This window comes from Myzus persicae, unplaced genomic scaffold, assembly GCF_001856785.1.
Source record: "Myzus persicae strain clone G006 unplaced genomic scaffold, MPER_G0061.0, whole genome shotgun sequence".
NCBI lineage: Eukaryota > Metazoa > Arthropoda > Insecta > Hemiptera > Aphididae > Myzus > Myzus persicae.
This window is the reverse complement of record NW_019102735.1, coordinates 63,699-78,633: the sequence shown is the minus strand read 5'-3', so window position 1 is coordinate 78,633 and position 14,935 is coordinate 63,699. Positions and strand designations below refer to the sequence as shown.

The following is a 14,935-nucleotide window of genomic DNA, read 5'->3' as shown; positions in this document are numbered from 1 at the left end:
TACGTATCGGATCAATTTTGAGCGTTCAAAAAGGTACATGACGTGCAATGTACAAGCGATACGTACCGACCCGCACCGGATTCAGACTCCGATGCGAACCGATGCGTAAATACAAACTACTAACCTATTCCCTATAATTGGTACGTATCAAATTTTAGATTCTAAGCGGAGCGATGAATGTATTGATTTTACTATGATGTGTGTTTTTATATATATATTTTTTTTTTTGGTGTCTGTCATCACGGTTTCTTGCAGTAATAGTGCTTCGATTTTCTTCAACAACAACTTTTCTGGTAGGAAAGTGAATCCAGTTGATGAATTCGAGAGGTCAAAATTTAAAATTCCCAATAGTTTTCCAAAGGAACAGGAAGAACGGGAATTTTTAGGAAAATCCATTTTTCGAAAAAATCGATTTTGGTTTTGAGTGTAACTCTAAAAAAATGACTCTGGATACAAGACATACATTTTCATTGAATATTTGTGTAAGCATTTTCTATACACCTAAAATTGTTCAAAATATTTTAGTTTGTGTTGAACTATTTATAGACATATGAAATATTCAAATATTATTTGTTTTTTTTAAACCCAAGTCGATAAAAAATTTTCGCTTTGTCAAAAAACTTGAAAATGTAATACAATTTCCCTTGTAAGTTGTTGATATTTGAAAAAAAGTTGAGACTAAACCCATAATAATTTTTTATGAGCGTTTAAACTTAAAACGAAACCAACTTGGTAAGAAACTTAGAACCAACTTTAGTGAGATAGAAGTCGAGTGTGGAAGCACAAGTAAATGAATTGAGCTTTTTCATTGATGGTTTTCGTGTTAAAATCATCATGTAACTTTAGGTTTGAGACGTGTATGTACCGTGTACGGTGGTGTATTGGAGAGCCATCGAAAAGCTAAGTTTTGGAACACTTGGATTTTGCTGAGCTGTATACCATAAGTCCAAATAGGTTTTGGAGGGTTTTGTAAATTTATAGTTGTATACTGGTATTATTATTTTTTGTTATTAAATGACTGAGTATACGCATACGGGCGTTAAGAATCAGTCTTTTGATCCGTATATGATTTGTCCATGTTAGTCGTTTGTTGAGAATGAGTCCGAGGTATTTGGACTGTTTCCGATGAGGGAATTGGGATGTGTTTAATGTAACGGTTGGACGTATGTCCTTATTGAGAGTAAATGTAGTGTGAATTGATTTGGTTAACGAAAAAGGTTATATTTTTAGAATATTAGAGCCTAGAGGATATGGTGTCTACGCCGGGCCATTTTATAATTTAGAAGTGGCATCTAGTATATCATTATTTGTTATGAGCTCAAATTTATTTAAGTGGGAGTTATTTGGCAAAATTGTATTGTATGATAGATAGAAATTAGACGAATTACCTATTTACATTAGCATCGTTTTTTTAATTGCGTAACTAGATCAAATGCCATATTAATAAAATAGTCATTAAAATCGGTAAACGGAAAACTGGTACGGTCTTTAAAAACGCGGAATACTGGTACGATTCTCAATAGTCAAGGTTTCTCAAACTCTTATGAATAAAAAAGGAATAAAATATCAACGATTTATTTTAATTTTATTTTACCGACGATTGATGGGAAACCACGAGTGACTGCGATGTAATTATTATGATTGTATGTGTACAGAAAATACAGCTGTAGCAGTCGGAAATATTCGAAATTATCGCCATAGATATTTACCTGGATAACCAATAAATTCCGATTTCAATATACCTTATGCATGGAAAACTACAATGGGGGCTGAACCTCGAACATTCATGATATTTGACAGTAAACAACCTGATTCAAGCATTTTGATATTTGCTTCTGACTTTGCCATAAATATTCTAACAAAATCTGAATCATGGCTTGTGGATGGTACGTTCAAGTGTTCATCTAATATGTTTTAACAACTTTACGTGATACGAGGACAGTGTAAAAGTTAAATATCTACTTGTGTGTACGCGTTTTTATCAAATAAGTTCAAAAAATCGTTTACAACTGTTTTATTTACAACAAGTTATCATTAAATGCATTCAAATTTTTCGAGATCTAAAACCAAAATATGTAATTATGGATTTCAAAATCGTTGCTACGAGTGCAACAAATGACGTGTTCGGTGAAAAAAATACTTTGCAAGACAAACTATAGACAATGCATGTGAGAGCTTCTTAGATAAATAAATTTAAATAGGACAATGTTTAAATAATATAGCAAAGTTTACGAAATAATAATTATTAATCATCAATTATATTGTATTATGTTTATTGTACCTATATATTTATTTTACCTGCTGGCTACTTTGTATGTAGGTACCTATACCTACTTATTTGTGTTTTTTGTTCATTTTGATTGCTAATATTATTGCTTTGTTTTATCTATTATTTAAATCTAACTTGTTGACCATGATGATTTATCAAAATTATAATATAAGCATTATAAATATTTTAGGACCCCTGACAATTAAATTTTGAATAATATAAGTTTTTCGTGTTTTTTATTTCTTTTATTATAAATTGTATGGACCGTACCAATATTCCGAGCATCATTAAAATTATCGACTAAGATAAAAGTTGGTTTTCTATCATTAGGTTCAGTATTAATTTTGATACTATTTAGTAATTCATTAAGATTATTTGTTTTACTGTTTCTGAATATGATGTCATTGATTAAATGCCATTTAAGTTTAGCGATATTGCCGGATTTATGTATTTCTTTTTTATAGTATTTAATTTTAAATATCTTTTATTTCATGTTAATTTATTCCTGCTTTTAAGATAATAATCTTTTAATTTTAGATTCAACGGATATTTCCTAACTTTAAGGTGAAGGTGGATACTGGAGGTGGTCTCTATGACTCTATTTCTTATTGATTTGAATAATGCGGTGGTGGCCTATGGTTTTATTTTTTTGGTTTTCGAATTAGAAGATAGAAAGGAAGAGGCTTGTTTTTTAATTTTATTTTGGGGATTTTATTTCCGAACACCGGAAATTATATCCAATCATAATAACTCTTATTTTTTGTTACTTGTTTTAATATTACTGACAAAATTATTATTTATTCATCTTGAATTAAATCTCAAACCCCTTTTAGGATATCCATAGGCAATAGATTATGCAGTATACGGAACCTGCCTTATCAGAATAATTGATAAGTGGCAAATGAACCGAAATGTGAAAATTGTTGTCAGTTTTTAGTGTTTTAAATGTTTTTACTAGTTGTATATTTTAGTTAATAATGACTGCGTAGTAGTACGTACTCGCTAGTTATTATGTAGTTTTGTTTATTAAAGTATAAAATGTTAGTACTATGATCTAAGATTTTCTAAGGATTTTTGTTTATCAGTTGAAGTTGAATGCATTTTTTAATTTGTATTTATTTTAGTTAAACAGTATTAATACTAACAATACTAGTTTCATGATAATCATTTGATACGATCATTTTTTTTAAAATTCACATTTATTATGAATAAACTAGCTCCAAGCAAATGTACGGTATATGTTTCAAATCTACCATTCAATTTGACAAACAACGATTTACATAAAGTATTTGAAAAATATGGAAAAGTAGTTAAGTAGGTATATACGTTTCAAAAAGTATTTGTTCTGAAATTATGTCTTAGAAGTTAAAATATACAATAATATTTGATTATCCTTTATCACCCATGACATATAACTTTTTTAATTAATAAGTACATAATTAAATGTTTAGATATTTTGATACGTAATGTAGAGACGTTGTTAAGTGGTATTTATGAGGGAATTGTGAATAACGAAATTGACAACTTAAATTCACGAATTAAAACATTTTCAAAATATTGACTTCTTGTTTTTACAACCACATAATAAAGCAATTTTTAATTTTAAGTTGCTTCAATGCTCAATTGTGATTTATGTTTTTTTTGAGATGCCAATCAGAACTTAGAATAAAATCAATTATTTAAAAATGATATTTACTTAAAATGATTTTCAAACCTACATTTTTTATACCTACTAACAATTGTAATTGTTAAATTAAGACGATTTGGTTGTATTGATTATTCAATACTTTTATATTATTTTATCTAACCTTACCTAAACTTTTTTTTTTAAATTGTTATTAGCTTCAACCAAAAGTTAGTAATTTCGCCAATTAATTGAAAACTACCTTAACTTAATTATTTTATGAAGTGTTATTAAAACTTGTTACTATTAAAATAACAATAAAATAAATCAACAACTACCTATTTATTTTAACAAATAGTTATTAAACGGGATGTTTTTTAATCATGTTCACCCTCTCGCTCCCACCACAATTTTTCCCTTCAGAAGTACAATATTTCAAATTCTAATTTTTAGAATTTTTTTGTGTATCTAATTTTTAAAGTGTTCTGTGGTGATACAAATTCTATTTTTCAAAAGAAAACCCCTCCTCCTTCTTTTACTGCAGGGAGGACTTGTTTTTGAAGAACATAAGTTTGTTATGTTACAGTATCAACCTTAAATGGTGCAAAATATCTCAAGTATTTTAAAACATGGTCTTAAAAACCTAACTTATAGTATATTTAAAAATTATCCTATATATTAAACATGACAAATCAAAAAATAACAACGGTTATGTTAATACATAAAAAATAATATAATAATTTAAAAAAATATCTTTTTTTAACAATGCTCATCTTGTAATCGTTTTTGTCTTCAATTTTATTCAAAATATCTTTTTTTAGAGTTAAATAATTTTTAATGATTTAATGTTTTTGTTTGGAATAAACCACATGATGCGTTATTAAATTCTGTCATAGTTTTTTTGAAATAAGAAAAGCTCTTAGAACTATAATTATTGATCAGAAACTTCCATTCATGATTTATATGAAATTAAACTGAGTCATTAACTTTTGTATATAACACATTTATCAGTGGCGTACCCAAGGGGGAGGGGTAGTAGGGTGTGGACCCCCCCCATGAATTGACAGAATTTAAAATGTATAAGGTGTAAACCACTGATTGTATAATATTTTTACATGTTAAACAATTTTGGACCCCCCTCCCCTTTACTCTCCTGGGTACGTCCCTGACATTTATAATATAAAAATGTTTATTATTTTGTATTATATGAACTGTTGATATGGTGTATTAAAGTAATCACCTTAAAACTATCAGGGATAGATAAATATGTAACATACATTGAATAACTATATTTATAACATGAATAAATTAAAAAACAATAATATAAAAATATTAGCATACAAATTACATAAATAGTTAATAAATATGTATTAATTTTAAATCTAAATGTTGCACCATTTTAAATAAATCACTAAAATGTATGATTAATAAAATTGTATTACCTATATTAGAATTACAATAGTAAAAGATAAAACAACTCGGCAAAGCAAAGGAGTGGCATTTGTGTTATTCCTTAATCAAAATGATGCTAACGTTTGTGTTAAATCTACAAATGGCATACAAGTAATTATATAATATTATCACTTACATTTTTAAGCTATCTATACCTCTTAAATAACCACTTGTATAATTTGTGTCTTAGATGTTTGGAAGAACGTTAAAAAGTTCTATTGCAGTAGACAATGGCCGTAGTACAGAATTTATCAGGAAACGTCAGTATACTGACAAAAGTTTTTGCTACGAATGTGGCAAAGAAGGTCATCTTAGTTACAAATGTCCAGAAAATTGTTTGGGTGAACGACAGCCACCACCTAAAAAGAAAAAAAAGAAAAACTTAGACGGGAATGAAGGATGTAGCAAAGTAAGAAACATTTTTCATTCAGCAAATAATAAATTAGTAAACATTTCAAATGATTTATTTCTTGTTACAGAATCAAGAATCTTATCATAGCTCAGAAGAGGATACAGCATTTTATGACAGAACCAAAAATTATACAGAAAGAAATAGTGATGAAGAAAAATGTGATATATCTCATATGGAGACATTAAGTGCAGTAATACATGAAGAAGTAAGCAATATTAATTAATAATTTATCACTATTAAGAGGACGTCACATCCGCATGTGCTGTCTCCGTCTTACAAATGTACAACATAGCAAAAACTGTTTAGCGCGGGAAAACTTTTCTCACACCATATTTGTTGTAGAATTATCAAATTTTCACAACACGTAAAGAAGAACTTTATCTGTGCAACAGCGTGCCTTTTTTTTAATTACACTTTCAAATCAATTTTTATAAGTAAATGAAAAAAACAAAAAAACAAAAGGTTAAGAAGCAAATAACTTTTATTGTATTTATGTCATCTAAAATATAGGCACGCTGTTGCATAGATAATTTTCTACTCGATATGTTCAGAAATTTTGGAGCTACTACTACTAACACAGAAAGATAAAAGTTGTCCAGCGCAAAACAGTTTTTGCTATGTTGTTCCTTTGTAAGACGGAGACAACACATGCGGGTGTGGCGTCCTCTTAATACAAATTATTATGCAGTTTGGTATCTTTTTTTTGTTTCAGCAAGAGAATAATATTGACCAGTCAAGCAAAGTTGAGGTATTGCATAAAAAAGTATACCGTAAAAATTCATACTTCAGCGATGAAGAGGAACTTATTGAATAATAAAGTTAATTAATGTTTTTATACTGTATTTTGTTAAGATATTACAATTAATAAATATACATACCTGCTTACAGTAGGATATGATATAAATTTATGCATCGATAGTTATTTCATACATTATTTTCAGATATTTGTTTGTTAGGTTCATCAAATTGATACTGTGATTTTTGTGTAAACTTGGGTTTATCAATCGGAAATACTTCATAATGTATTGAAGAACTGTATTGGCTATGTGTTAATGATTTAAATTCAAATTTTTTCAGTTCTTTTACTAAAAATTCTGTAAGAATACAAATATTAATATAATTAATTTGACAAATAAATTAAGCCTGGTTCTTACTGTTTGATTTGCCAAATTCAAGCTTTTGAATTTTCCGAACAATAACATCATAACGGCCTTTACATTTACTTATGTGACTACGAAATTCTTCATCTAATTTTCCTAGACGATAAAGTATGGAGTAACTATTTTCAACAATTTCTTCCATGAGTCTTAAAAGATCAATGTCGTAAGATTCTCTTTCTAAATAATAAACATATTGTAATCAATAAAATGATTTATTTTGAAAAAAATTTTCCTTAACAAATTATAACCAAATTCACCTTTATCATAAATGTTGAAGACAATATACAAACATTGTATAGTGAATTCTATAAAAGATGCAGTGCAATCACATGTTTTATTTGGTACTTTGTGCAGCCATCTGGGTACATGTGTACTATTTAAAAGGATATTTACAAAATATAAATAGTTTGTAATAAGATGATTGCTGTGTTTGAGGAGTTCTAGCTGAAGACAAAGGACACGTAGAACACATGTTCCTAAATTAATAATGATAGAATTACTTATAAAACAAGTTATAAAATAATTTACAGTTTTACCTGTTGTAAATGTACTAACTCTGTCAGATAGAATAAATGTATTACGATCTAAAAAATATATATATAGTATAAATAATAAATGTGGAATTGTTTAACAATGAGAAATTTAGAATTAAAATTTTTTCTTTAAATAAATCATCAGTCGCATGGTTTATTTTAGTTAAAGGTCATTAACTACAAGGCTTCATCGAAAATATATTTTTGAATATAAATATCGTTTTGTTTTGTGGGATATTGAATCATGTCAAAAAAAATGTGGGTATCCATATTCTGACTTATAGACATTTCTATGATTAGTGAACAAATTGCTTTTAAAATATATTGTACAAGATCTGGGCATTAAAATCTGTCGATTACCTACTTGAATAACCAATGGCCATTAATTGAAAATCAAAAATTAATTATCAAAATATTGTGGGATATATTAAAATTTTTTTTTTTTATTGAACTTAAGCCCGGCGACTAAGACCATTAGCTGTTGTAGGGGTAAGGTTGGTACGGCAGGTTGTTTTTACGATTGTTACAGTAGGTAGCAAACACGTATAATATACACATATTATGTGTGGCAAAGTTTTTAACTACTATGAACCTGGGTGGTCACCCATACGGGAGCTAGTAGCTGTGGCTGTTACTCCCAGTTGCATTCCGCGACTGATAGCAACCAACGCGCCACGCCAAGCCACATATTAAAATTATCAATATTTAAATTTCAAAAATTTTTTTGTGATTTTGTTTAAGAAGCCTATGTAATATATACTTGTTAATTTTTTTAAAGCCAACATCCAATTTGTATGAAACATAATTTACCATTTTTAATAAAACTAGGTCAGACATAATATTATCTACATACAATATTAATTTTTAACATTTTAATCTCCAGAACTACTTTTAAATAATAATTTAAGTTTGCATTTTAAAAAATAGGCGTGACTGATAAGATAGTTAATACCTGTATTTGTGTAGCGTTAAAGCATTAGTTAGTTTCATAACAGTCTAAAGAAATACATGTAAGAAAAAAAGGAATTCAGACATAAAAAGAATTTTTGGAAAAATTGTCTATAGTTCTAAATTAATTTTATACATAATTAAGCTTAAAAACTTCTTCAACTTACTAGATAATTGACATAGATTGTCTGTTATTTCTGTGTACATAGAAATTTTACTTAACAAATTGATTAGTTCTTGTACAATGTCAATGCATGGACGGCAGAATACTATTTCTTTAATTATATCATAAATGTCTAATTGCCTAAATTGATCATAACATGAAAAATAAATAAAATCATGTTTCAAAAATTTAACTACTCACTTTTGTTTTGTTATATCCCAATTACAGCTACATAAATTCGTAAGAAACTTTATCAGTGCGATAATTACTGAAACATACTCCAAGGAACGACTCTATAACAATAATTTTATAAAATAATTAAATAGTTAAAAACAAAATTACTCAAAATAAGTAAATATTACTTGTGCACCAATTATTTGTAAAAAGTGTACAAATGTTTGAAATACATGATTTGAAGGATTCATAACAATTTTTGGAACAACATTAGAAATAGTAGTTAATACTGATATGCAATCCAATAAGTGAGAGAATTGTAGATCAAACCTAAAAAAACAATTGATAAAAAAATCAAGTTGAATGGAGTATAAATATAACTTTATCTTACATAGAAAACCTATTTTTTAAACATTGTTTATTTAAATTTAAGTAACTATAAATTAATTGTTTTTCCCTTTTAACAAAATCTTCATCATCTATTGTCTCTTGAAGTATTTCAATTGTAGATTCTAAAATATGTTTACAGTTTTCAAATAACTGAAAAAATGTAGAAAAATTAAAACAAGTTTATATTTTTTAAATTTAATTATAATTTTTTACATTTACCAATTCAATTAATGAGTAAGATTGAATTTCATCAAAAGTTTCTAACACCATCAATTTGGCTAAAATTAAATGACAATCTTGTATTGTACTCAAATTTTTAACATCTAATAAATGAAAAAATAAAAATATGTATTAAAGAAACTTATTTCATACCTAAATAAAAATATATATTTTTTACCATTTTGATTATTTTGAATACTAAATAAGTCAGGATACAAACATTTTTTCAGCTTTTCATAACTTTTATTTATTTCTGGATAATTATCCCTTATTAATAGATAATGTTCATTGTTTGTGGTTTGAAATGTTTGAGTTGATACATTTTTTTTTGTATTATGTTCTGAAGCATTGTGTCTAAATATTTTTAGAATTAGTAATAATTAGATATGGTTAATTTTTTTTTCTTACAATAAAGTTGAGTTACTTCCAGTTTTCATGCAGCTAAATGATACATTTTTCTGAGGAATAATTTTGTTGATAATCTTCATTTCTTTTACCTTATTTTTGAGGGCAGTCATTTCTTGTTGCTATAAAAAATAATACAGAAATTTAATCTACATTAAGTATCCAAGTACAATATGTTAGTAAATAGCTAACTTGGAATTTAAGCTCTGTATCTTTACAGTCGATAATATTTTTCAGTGTTTTAAATTTATCATCTTTTTCTTGTTTCGTGTTGTATAGTTGAATTTCTAACTGCTTAATCCTATTTTTTAAATTTTTGATTTCTCCTTCTCTAATTTGACTGTCCCTTTGATTACCAGGGTTATTTAAATTAACTGGAACATAAAGGGGGACATAGGTTAAACTCTAACATATTATTTACAATAAAAGTATTAAATTGTAAAATGAACACATTTAAAATATGATATTATACATTATGATGTATAAATTTAATGAATAGTCAAATATTTTTTTGGATATTCAACCAAAATGCATTCGCCATATAACATCAATATTAGTTTTGAAGAAAATGGCAATTTCAACAATTAACTTAAACACAAAATTATTATTAGTTTACATATTAAGACTATCAAACTATTTGGTACTGAGTAACTCACCGGGAAAATGTGATTGTGATGCCAAAGACTCAATGTTAACAATTGAGTTCACTTCATCGTAAGTAAAATCGTCACCCCAAATGTCTTCTTGACCATTAGTAGGTGGTTCCGTTCTTGGTCTTTTACTCATTATTATTATTTTTGCCTAATCCACTAATCATTATTAAAAACAAACAGATTTATGATATTATATTTTAAAAAAATCATTTATACATACGCAGATCTTAAAATCATAATATATTAATATAAGAACTTTCCAAACGAATTATTTTCTTTTAAAATTCAAATTGATATCAGCAATCAGTATCATAAACATGTTTACAGCTTCAGCCGCCGACCGCGCTAGTGTCCTGTAAAGTTGCTCTGTGTTTGTAGCATTGCAATTTGTAGGCCGCTGCTGCGCTGCAGGCTAAAATATATCTAAATATATTCTATTATCAATACCTAAGATCACAATATACCGTTTACCCTGTATCTACCAGATTCTTTATCATACTTAATGGTGGTAACCTAGAATTTATTTTTCTAATATTAATTAACAATTAATGTCTTTAAATATTAATTATAGACTTTTAAATACTGTACAAAAAATAAGACGATTTTTTTTCATTAATTTAAACATTTTTAAATCGGTAAATGGCAAAAATAATTCAATCGATTGTAATTCGTTTGTTTATAACATCCATGAACCATATGATTATTAAGTAGTCTTTGGGAAATTCATTATAACAAAATGCAAATGGCTGGCGCACCAGACGTAATGGTTTATTAGGGAATGTTTATTGTTTCCGGGCGTATATTCACTATTCGTAAGTGCGATTTTGGTAGGTGCCGTATCGTTCGTCAACATTTTATACATTCGTTCGCCGTGATCGTTCGAACATAGTACGACGTGGAGTGCGCGAGTTTTGATGTGAAAATGTGTTGACACACTTAAGAACTACCGTGGTCGTGTCGACTGCGTATCATGACAAAGGATTCTATCGGTATCCTGTGTGCCGCCGACACCTGTGAACCCGGCCGTCTTGTAATGTCCAGGGTATTATCGTAAGTTGACATGTTACATTTAAGTACACGGCCGAGTTAGTGTTTTTTGAAAAATAAAAACTAAAGCGACAATATAATAATAATGAAAGGAGTCTGTATCTGATATCACGCAAATGCGACCAGTCATGCCACAGGTATTGCTTGCGGCAATGCTTTGGCTCCTGGTGTCTGACAGCAATGCGCAAATGTTCGACCATGACATGGGTGTATTAGATAGACGGGTGCTGACCGATGGTGTAGACTATGAGCTGTTCAATAAAACACTAGCGTCCAAGCCAGGGTCCGGCTCTCGGGCTTCACGAACAAATTCGTCGCAACAACAGCAACATGTGACAAGTCCGACTAATCGCCTTATACCAGCATACAATCCTCCAGATCGAAACACTTTTACTCCACCTCTACCCCCAGAGCGGTTCAACCCATTTGCTGATAAACCGACACTTAGGGGTAGTAATTCGGAAAAGCCATTGCAAACTAGACGGCCAGGAATTGTGCAGACAAAGTTTGAAAAAGAATTTATACCTATTAGGCCTGTAGATGTTCCAGTAGCCGATACTAAAAAGAAGACAATTAACACACCTAGTTTGAATAAGTTAAGAGTGCCAGAATCTACTTATTCAGAACCAACTAGTACCACAGCAGTTAATGGTTTCAAAGGCCTTAATGATACTTATAGTATTGTAGTACAGCAAGTACAAAACTTATCAAGCCCAAATGTCTTTAGAATATTGTTTGATGATACAGGTAAAAAAATGGATGGATTATTAGGTAATGATAAGCCAAACTTTGACCAGGATCTTAAACCATCTCGAACTGTTAAACAAGAAGTTCCCAAGCCCACACAACGAACTGTACAACCAATTGAAACCACATCTTCATCTCAAGTTTATGAAACTACATCTGAAGAAACAACTGAAAATGAACCATCAATATTTAAAGAGCAACAAGTAACGGAGTCTAAAAGCGATGTTGATATACCTGAATCACATCCAGAAATTGTTTCTATGCCAGATCATCCTGAACCAAGAGCCAGGTATATTCTTGGAGTTTTTTGGGATGTTCATGTTTATTTAATTGCTATACTTTTCCTGATATTAGTATTTTGTTCAATGGTTAGTATAGCAAGGATAAGAGCATTTAAGAAATTATTAACATGTGGTTACTTTGTCACTATACATGGTTTATTAATAATCATAGGCTGTGTAAGGAGTGCTTATTTGTTATATGATCCATATAATGTAAACGGAACATTGTCTATTCAAGTGTCTGGGTTGGCTCTGAACATTGTATTCCCACTCTTGTTGACCGTATATTCAGTTTTATTTTTGTTTCTGTTGCGAGCCACCGATGTAAAAACAATTTTTTATAGTTTACAAAAATCGTCATTATTAGCAATATTTATTTGTTGCTATATGGCATTCTGTATTATTGTATTGTTTTATTCAGAAGCTCATATACTTTCATTAGTTTCCAAATGTATCTACATTCTATTATGTGTAATACTTGGGGTGACTTATGTATGTCTATATAGGTCTATGACTAATGCTTCCTTAAGGAAACAAGGAACTATATTTGGAGCTAGCTTCCATGAACATCGCCCTACTTTGGCTCATTCTGTACGAGTGACATTGGCCACTAGTATGCTGAGTCTTCTTATGGCATCAGTTCAATTATATGGTATGGTTGGTGTTTATGAAATGCTGGGTAAAGATCAGCCAAACCCATGGTTATGGTGGGGTTATCAGTTCTCTGTACGTGTGATTGAGATATCATCATGTTTTTTGATATTTTGGGCATCCATACAGCCACTGAGGTATACTAGCGAAAAAGAAGCTCAAAATCAATCCGGCTTAACATTATTCCCATGTCGTGGTACTGTTTCCCGGAGTGATCCACCATCAGATGACATTTATCCAGCCATCTGCAGTGCCAATCAAGCTGTACATAATTACACATTACGTACAGGTAAACACATATATGATGACACATACTCAATGGGTGGTCCGCCGTTGGCTAACCATCAGTTATTTGCGCACACTACTGAAAGGAGATCATTAAAACGAATGGATGATGACTCTAGAAGTATGTATGCGTATGCAGAGAGAGCAGCCATACAGCCTTCACCGTCCATGTTAGTCGCTGAAAATGGATTTGTTAGGTTTAGATCACTAGCTGATGAACGTAACTCAGAAGATCAGATGTATCCGATCAAAATTCATCATCACAGGGATAACTGTTGTACTTAATAAATAGACCCTAAATAAGTTGACTATTCTTTTTTATTTTTTTATTTTTGTACATAGAATATTTATGTAATTTTTTTCTGTTTAAATTTAATGTGTTCCTTTAGCTTAAACAACATTCCATTATATAACATTTTCGTTTCTTATTACCTATTATTTTTTTTTTTTTCAAAGACTGCTTTATTTCTTAGGGGCCAAGTATAGTATCAGTATGCCAATTTATGTATTTAAAATATAAAGGGGTAAAAACTCTTAATATTGGTTTTACATGACGTACTTATTATTGAACAAACCATACAAACTGGCCTATACTTAACACGTTTATTTAATCCTTAAAAAAAAATAGTTTAGCTTCTTTATTTTTTTACTAACATGTCTGTGCCATTTTTTTTTATAGGTACTTTCAAAATGTCTACCTAGTAACAATTTTATAAAATTCAGTTTTTGAAATCCATTTATTATTGTTAAAACAATGATATCATCCGTCCCGGTTTAAATATTTTTCCATAAATCCATGTGTATTGGTACTCATGTTATAAATTTCTGATAAATTAAAAAAAGACCCAGAATAATTACTAATATTAATTATTCTGTGTATTTAGTAATATTTTATTCAGTTTGGACTCCCAACATTTTCAACACTGAATGTAATAATATCATAGTAAATACCGCTTGATGTGATAACTAACTTATAGTTTATACTTTTAAGATATTTATTTAAAAAAAAAAGGTAGTTATATAATAGGAATTTTAATTTTTATAAATCCAGATTCCACTTTATATATGTATTATTGAATTTTTCTTTTTATAGTATTAATCCATTATTGTTTGTGATAATATGATCATATTAGCGGTACACACTATTATATAAAACTTAACAAATTATAATGTTGAATTTTGTTTCAGATGTTTAATTAACTTGAGTATCAACTATTATTAGGATTTTATGACTTATTTAGTAGAATTGCTTCTTGCCCTAGTTTAAATTTGCATTTAAATGTGTTCCTTTGAGTTAAAAAAAAAAAATAATAATAAAGAATTTCCCTGGTCTTACAGACAAAACTAAATCTCATTAATAGATTAATTTTAATAGGAATGTTTACTAAAAATATATATATTATAGTCGACCTTTATCATGTTGTTATTTACTTATTGTGATCATCCAATTTAGTGTACTTATATATAGTATTTTTAAATATATATAAGTATATATTGTATTTGTATTTTGTAAATACTTTTT

General features: G+C 28.8%; 3 protein-coding genes across 5 annotated transcripts; 2 read left to right on the top strand and 1 right to left on the bottom strand.

Moving 5' to 3' along the window:
* Positions 1–3,194: 3,194 nt before the first annotated feature.
* On the top strand, positions 3,195–6,665 carry LOC111033055 (zinc finger CCHC-type and RNA-binding motif-containing protein 1-like). The gene is made up of 5 exons (XM_022313630.1): positions 3,195–3,583; positions 5,345–5,456; positions 5,536–5,754; positions 5,825–5,962; positions 6,470–6,665. The coding sequence occupies exons 1-5, from the start codon at positions 3,474–3,476 to the stop codon at positions 6,569–6,571; spliced, it is 681 nt and encodes a 226-aa protein (XP_022169322.1). The 5' UTR covers positions 3,195–3,473; the 3' UTR covers positions 6,572–6,665.
* On the bottom strand, positions 6,607–10,627 carry LOC111033054. 3 transcript variants are annotated; one of them, XM_022313628.1, is made up of 13 exons: positions 10,406–10,627; positions 9,942–10,123; positions 9,753–9,871; positions 9,523–9,698; positions 9,345–9,448; positions 9,127–9,275; positions 8,924–9,065; positions 8,763–8,854; positions 8,566–8,702; positions 7,454–7,501; positions 7,175–7,393; positions 6,912–7,094; positions 6,607–6,851 (listed from the first exon to the last, which is right to left on the bottom strand). In XM_022313628.1, exons 1-13 carry the CDS (start codon positions 10,533–10,535, stop codon positions 6,682–6,684), a joined length of 1,851 nt encoding a protein of 616 aa, XP_022169320.1. In that variant the 5' UTR covers positions 10,536–10,627; the 3' UTR covers positions 6,607–6,681. The 3 variants fall into 3 exon arrangements, with proteins under 3 accessions (XP_022169320.1, XP_022169318.1, XP_022169321.1); XM_022313626.1 differs by having other exon boundaries at positions 7,175–7,501; XM_022313629.1 differs by lacking the exon at positions 7,454–7,501.
* Positions 10,628–11,131: 504 nt separating this feature from the next.
* On the top strand, positions 11,132–14,727 carry LOC111033048. The gene has a single exon (XM_022313622.1). It carries the CDS (start codon positions 11,566–11,568, stop codon positions 13,696–13,698), a length of 2,133 nt encoding a protein of 710 aa, XP_022169314.1. The 5' UTR covers positions 11,132–11,565; the 3' UTR covers positions 13,699–14,727.
* Positions 14,728–14,935: the final 208 nt, after the last annotated feature.

Coding starts and splice junctions, on each gene's coding strand:
- LOC111033048 (XM_022313622.1), top strand. CDS start 11,566: ATGCGACCAGTCATGCCACAGGTATTGCTTGCGGCAATGCTTTGGCTC.
- LOC111033054 (XM_022313626.1), bottom strand. CDS start 10,535: ATGAGTAAAAGACCAAGAACGGAACCACCTACTAATGGTCAAGAAGAC. Junction 9,276..9,344: donor CTTACTCATTAATTGAATTG/GTAAATGTAAAA, acceptor ACATTTTTTCAG/TTATTTGAAAACTGTAAACA. Junction 8,703..8,762: donor TGGGATATAACAAAACAAAA/GTGAGTAGTTAA, acceptor TGATCAATTTAG/GCAATTAGACATTTATGATA.
- LOC111033055 (XM_022313630.1), top strand. CDS start 3,474: ATGAATAAACTAGCTCCAAGCAAATGTACGGTATATGTTTCAAATCTA. Junction 3,584..5,344: donor AAATATGGAAAAGTAGTTAA/GTAGGTATATAC, acceptor TACCTATATTAG/AATTACAATAGTAAAAGATA. Junction 5,457..5,535: donor AATCTACAAATGGCATACAA/GTAATTATATAA, acceptor TTTGTGTCTTAG/ATGTTTGGAAGAACGTTAAA.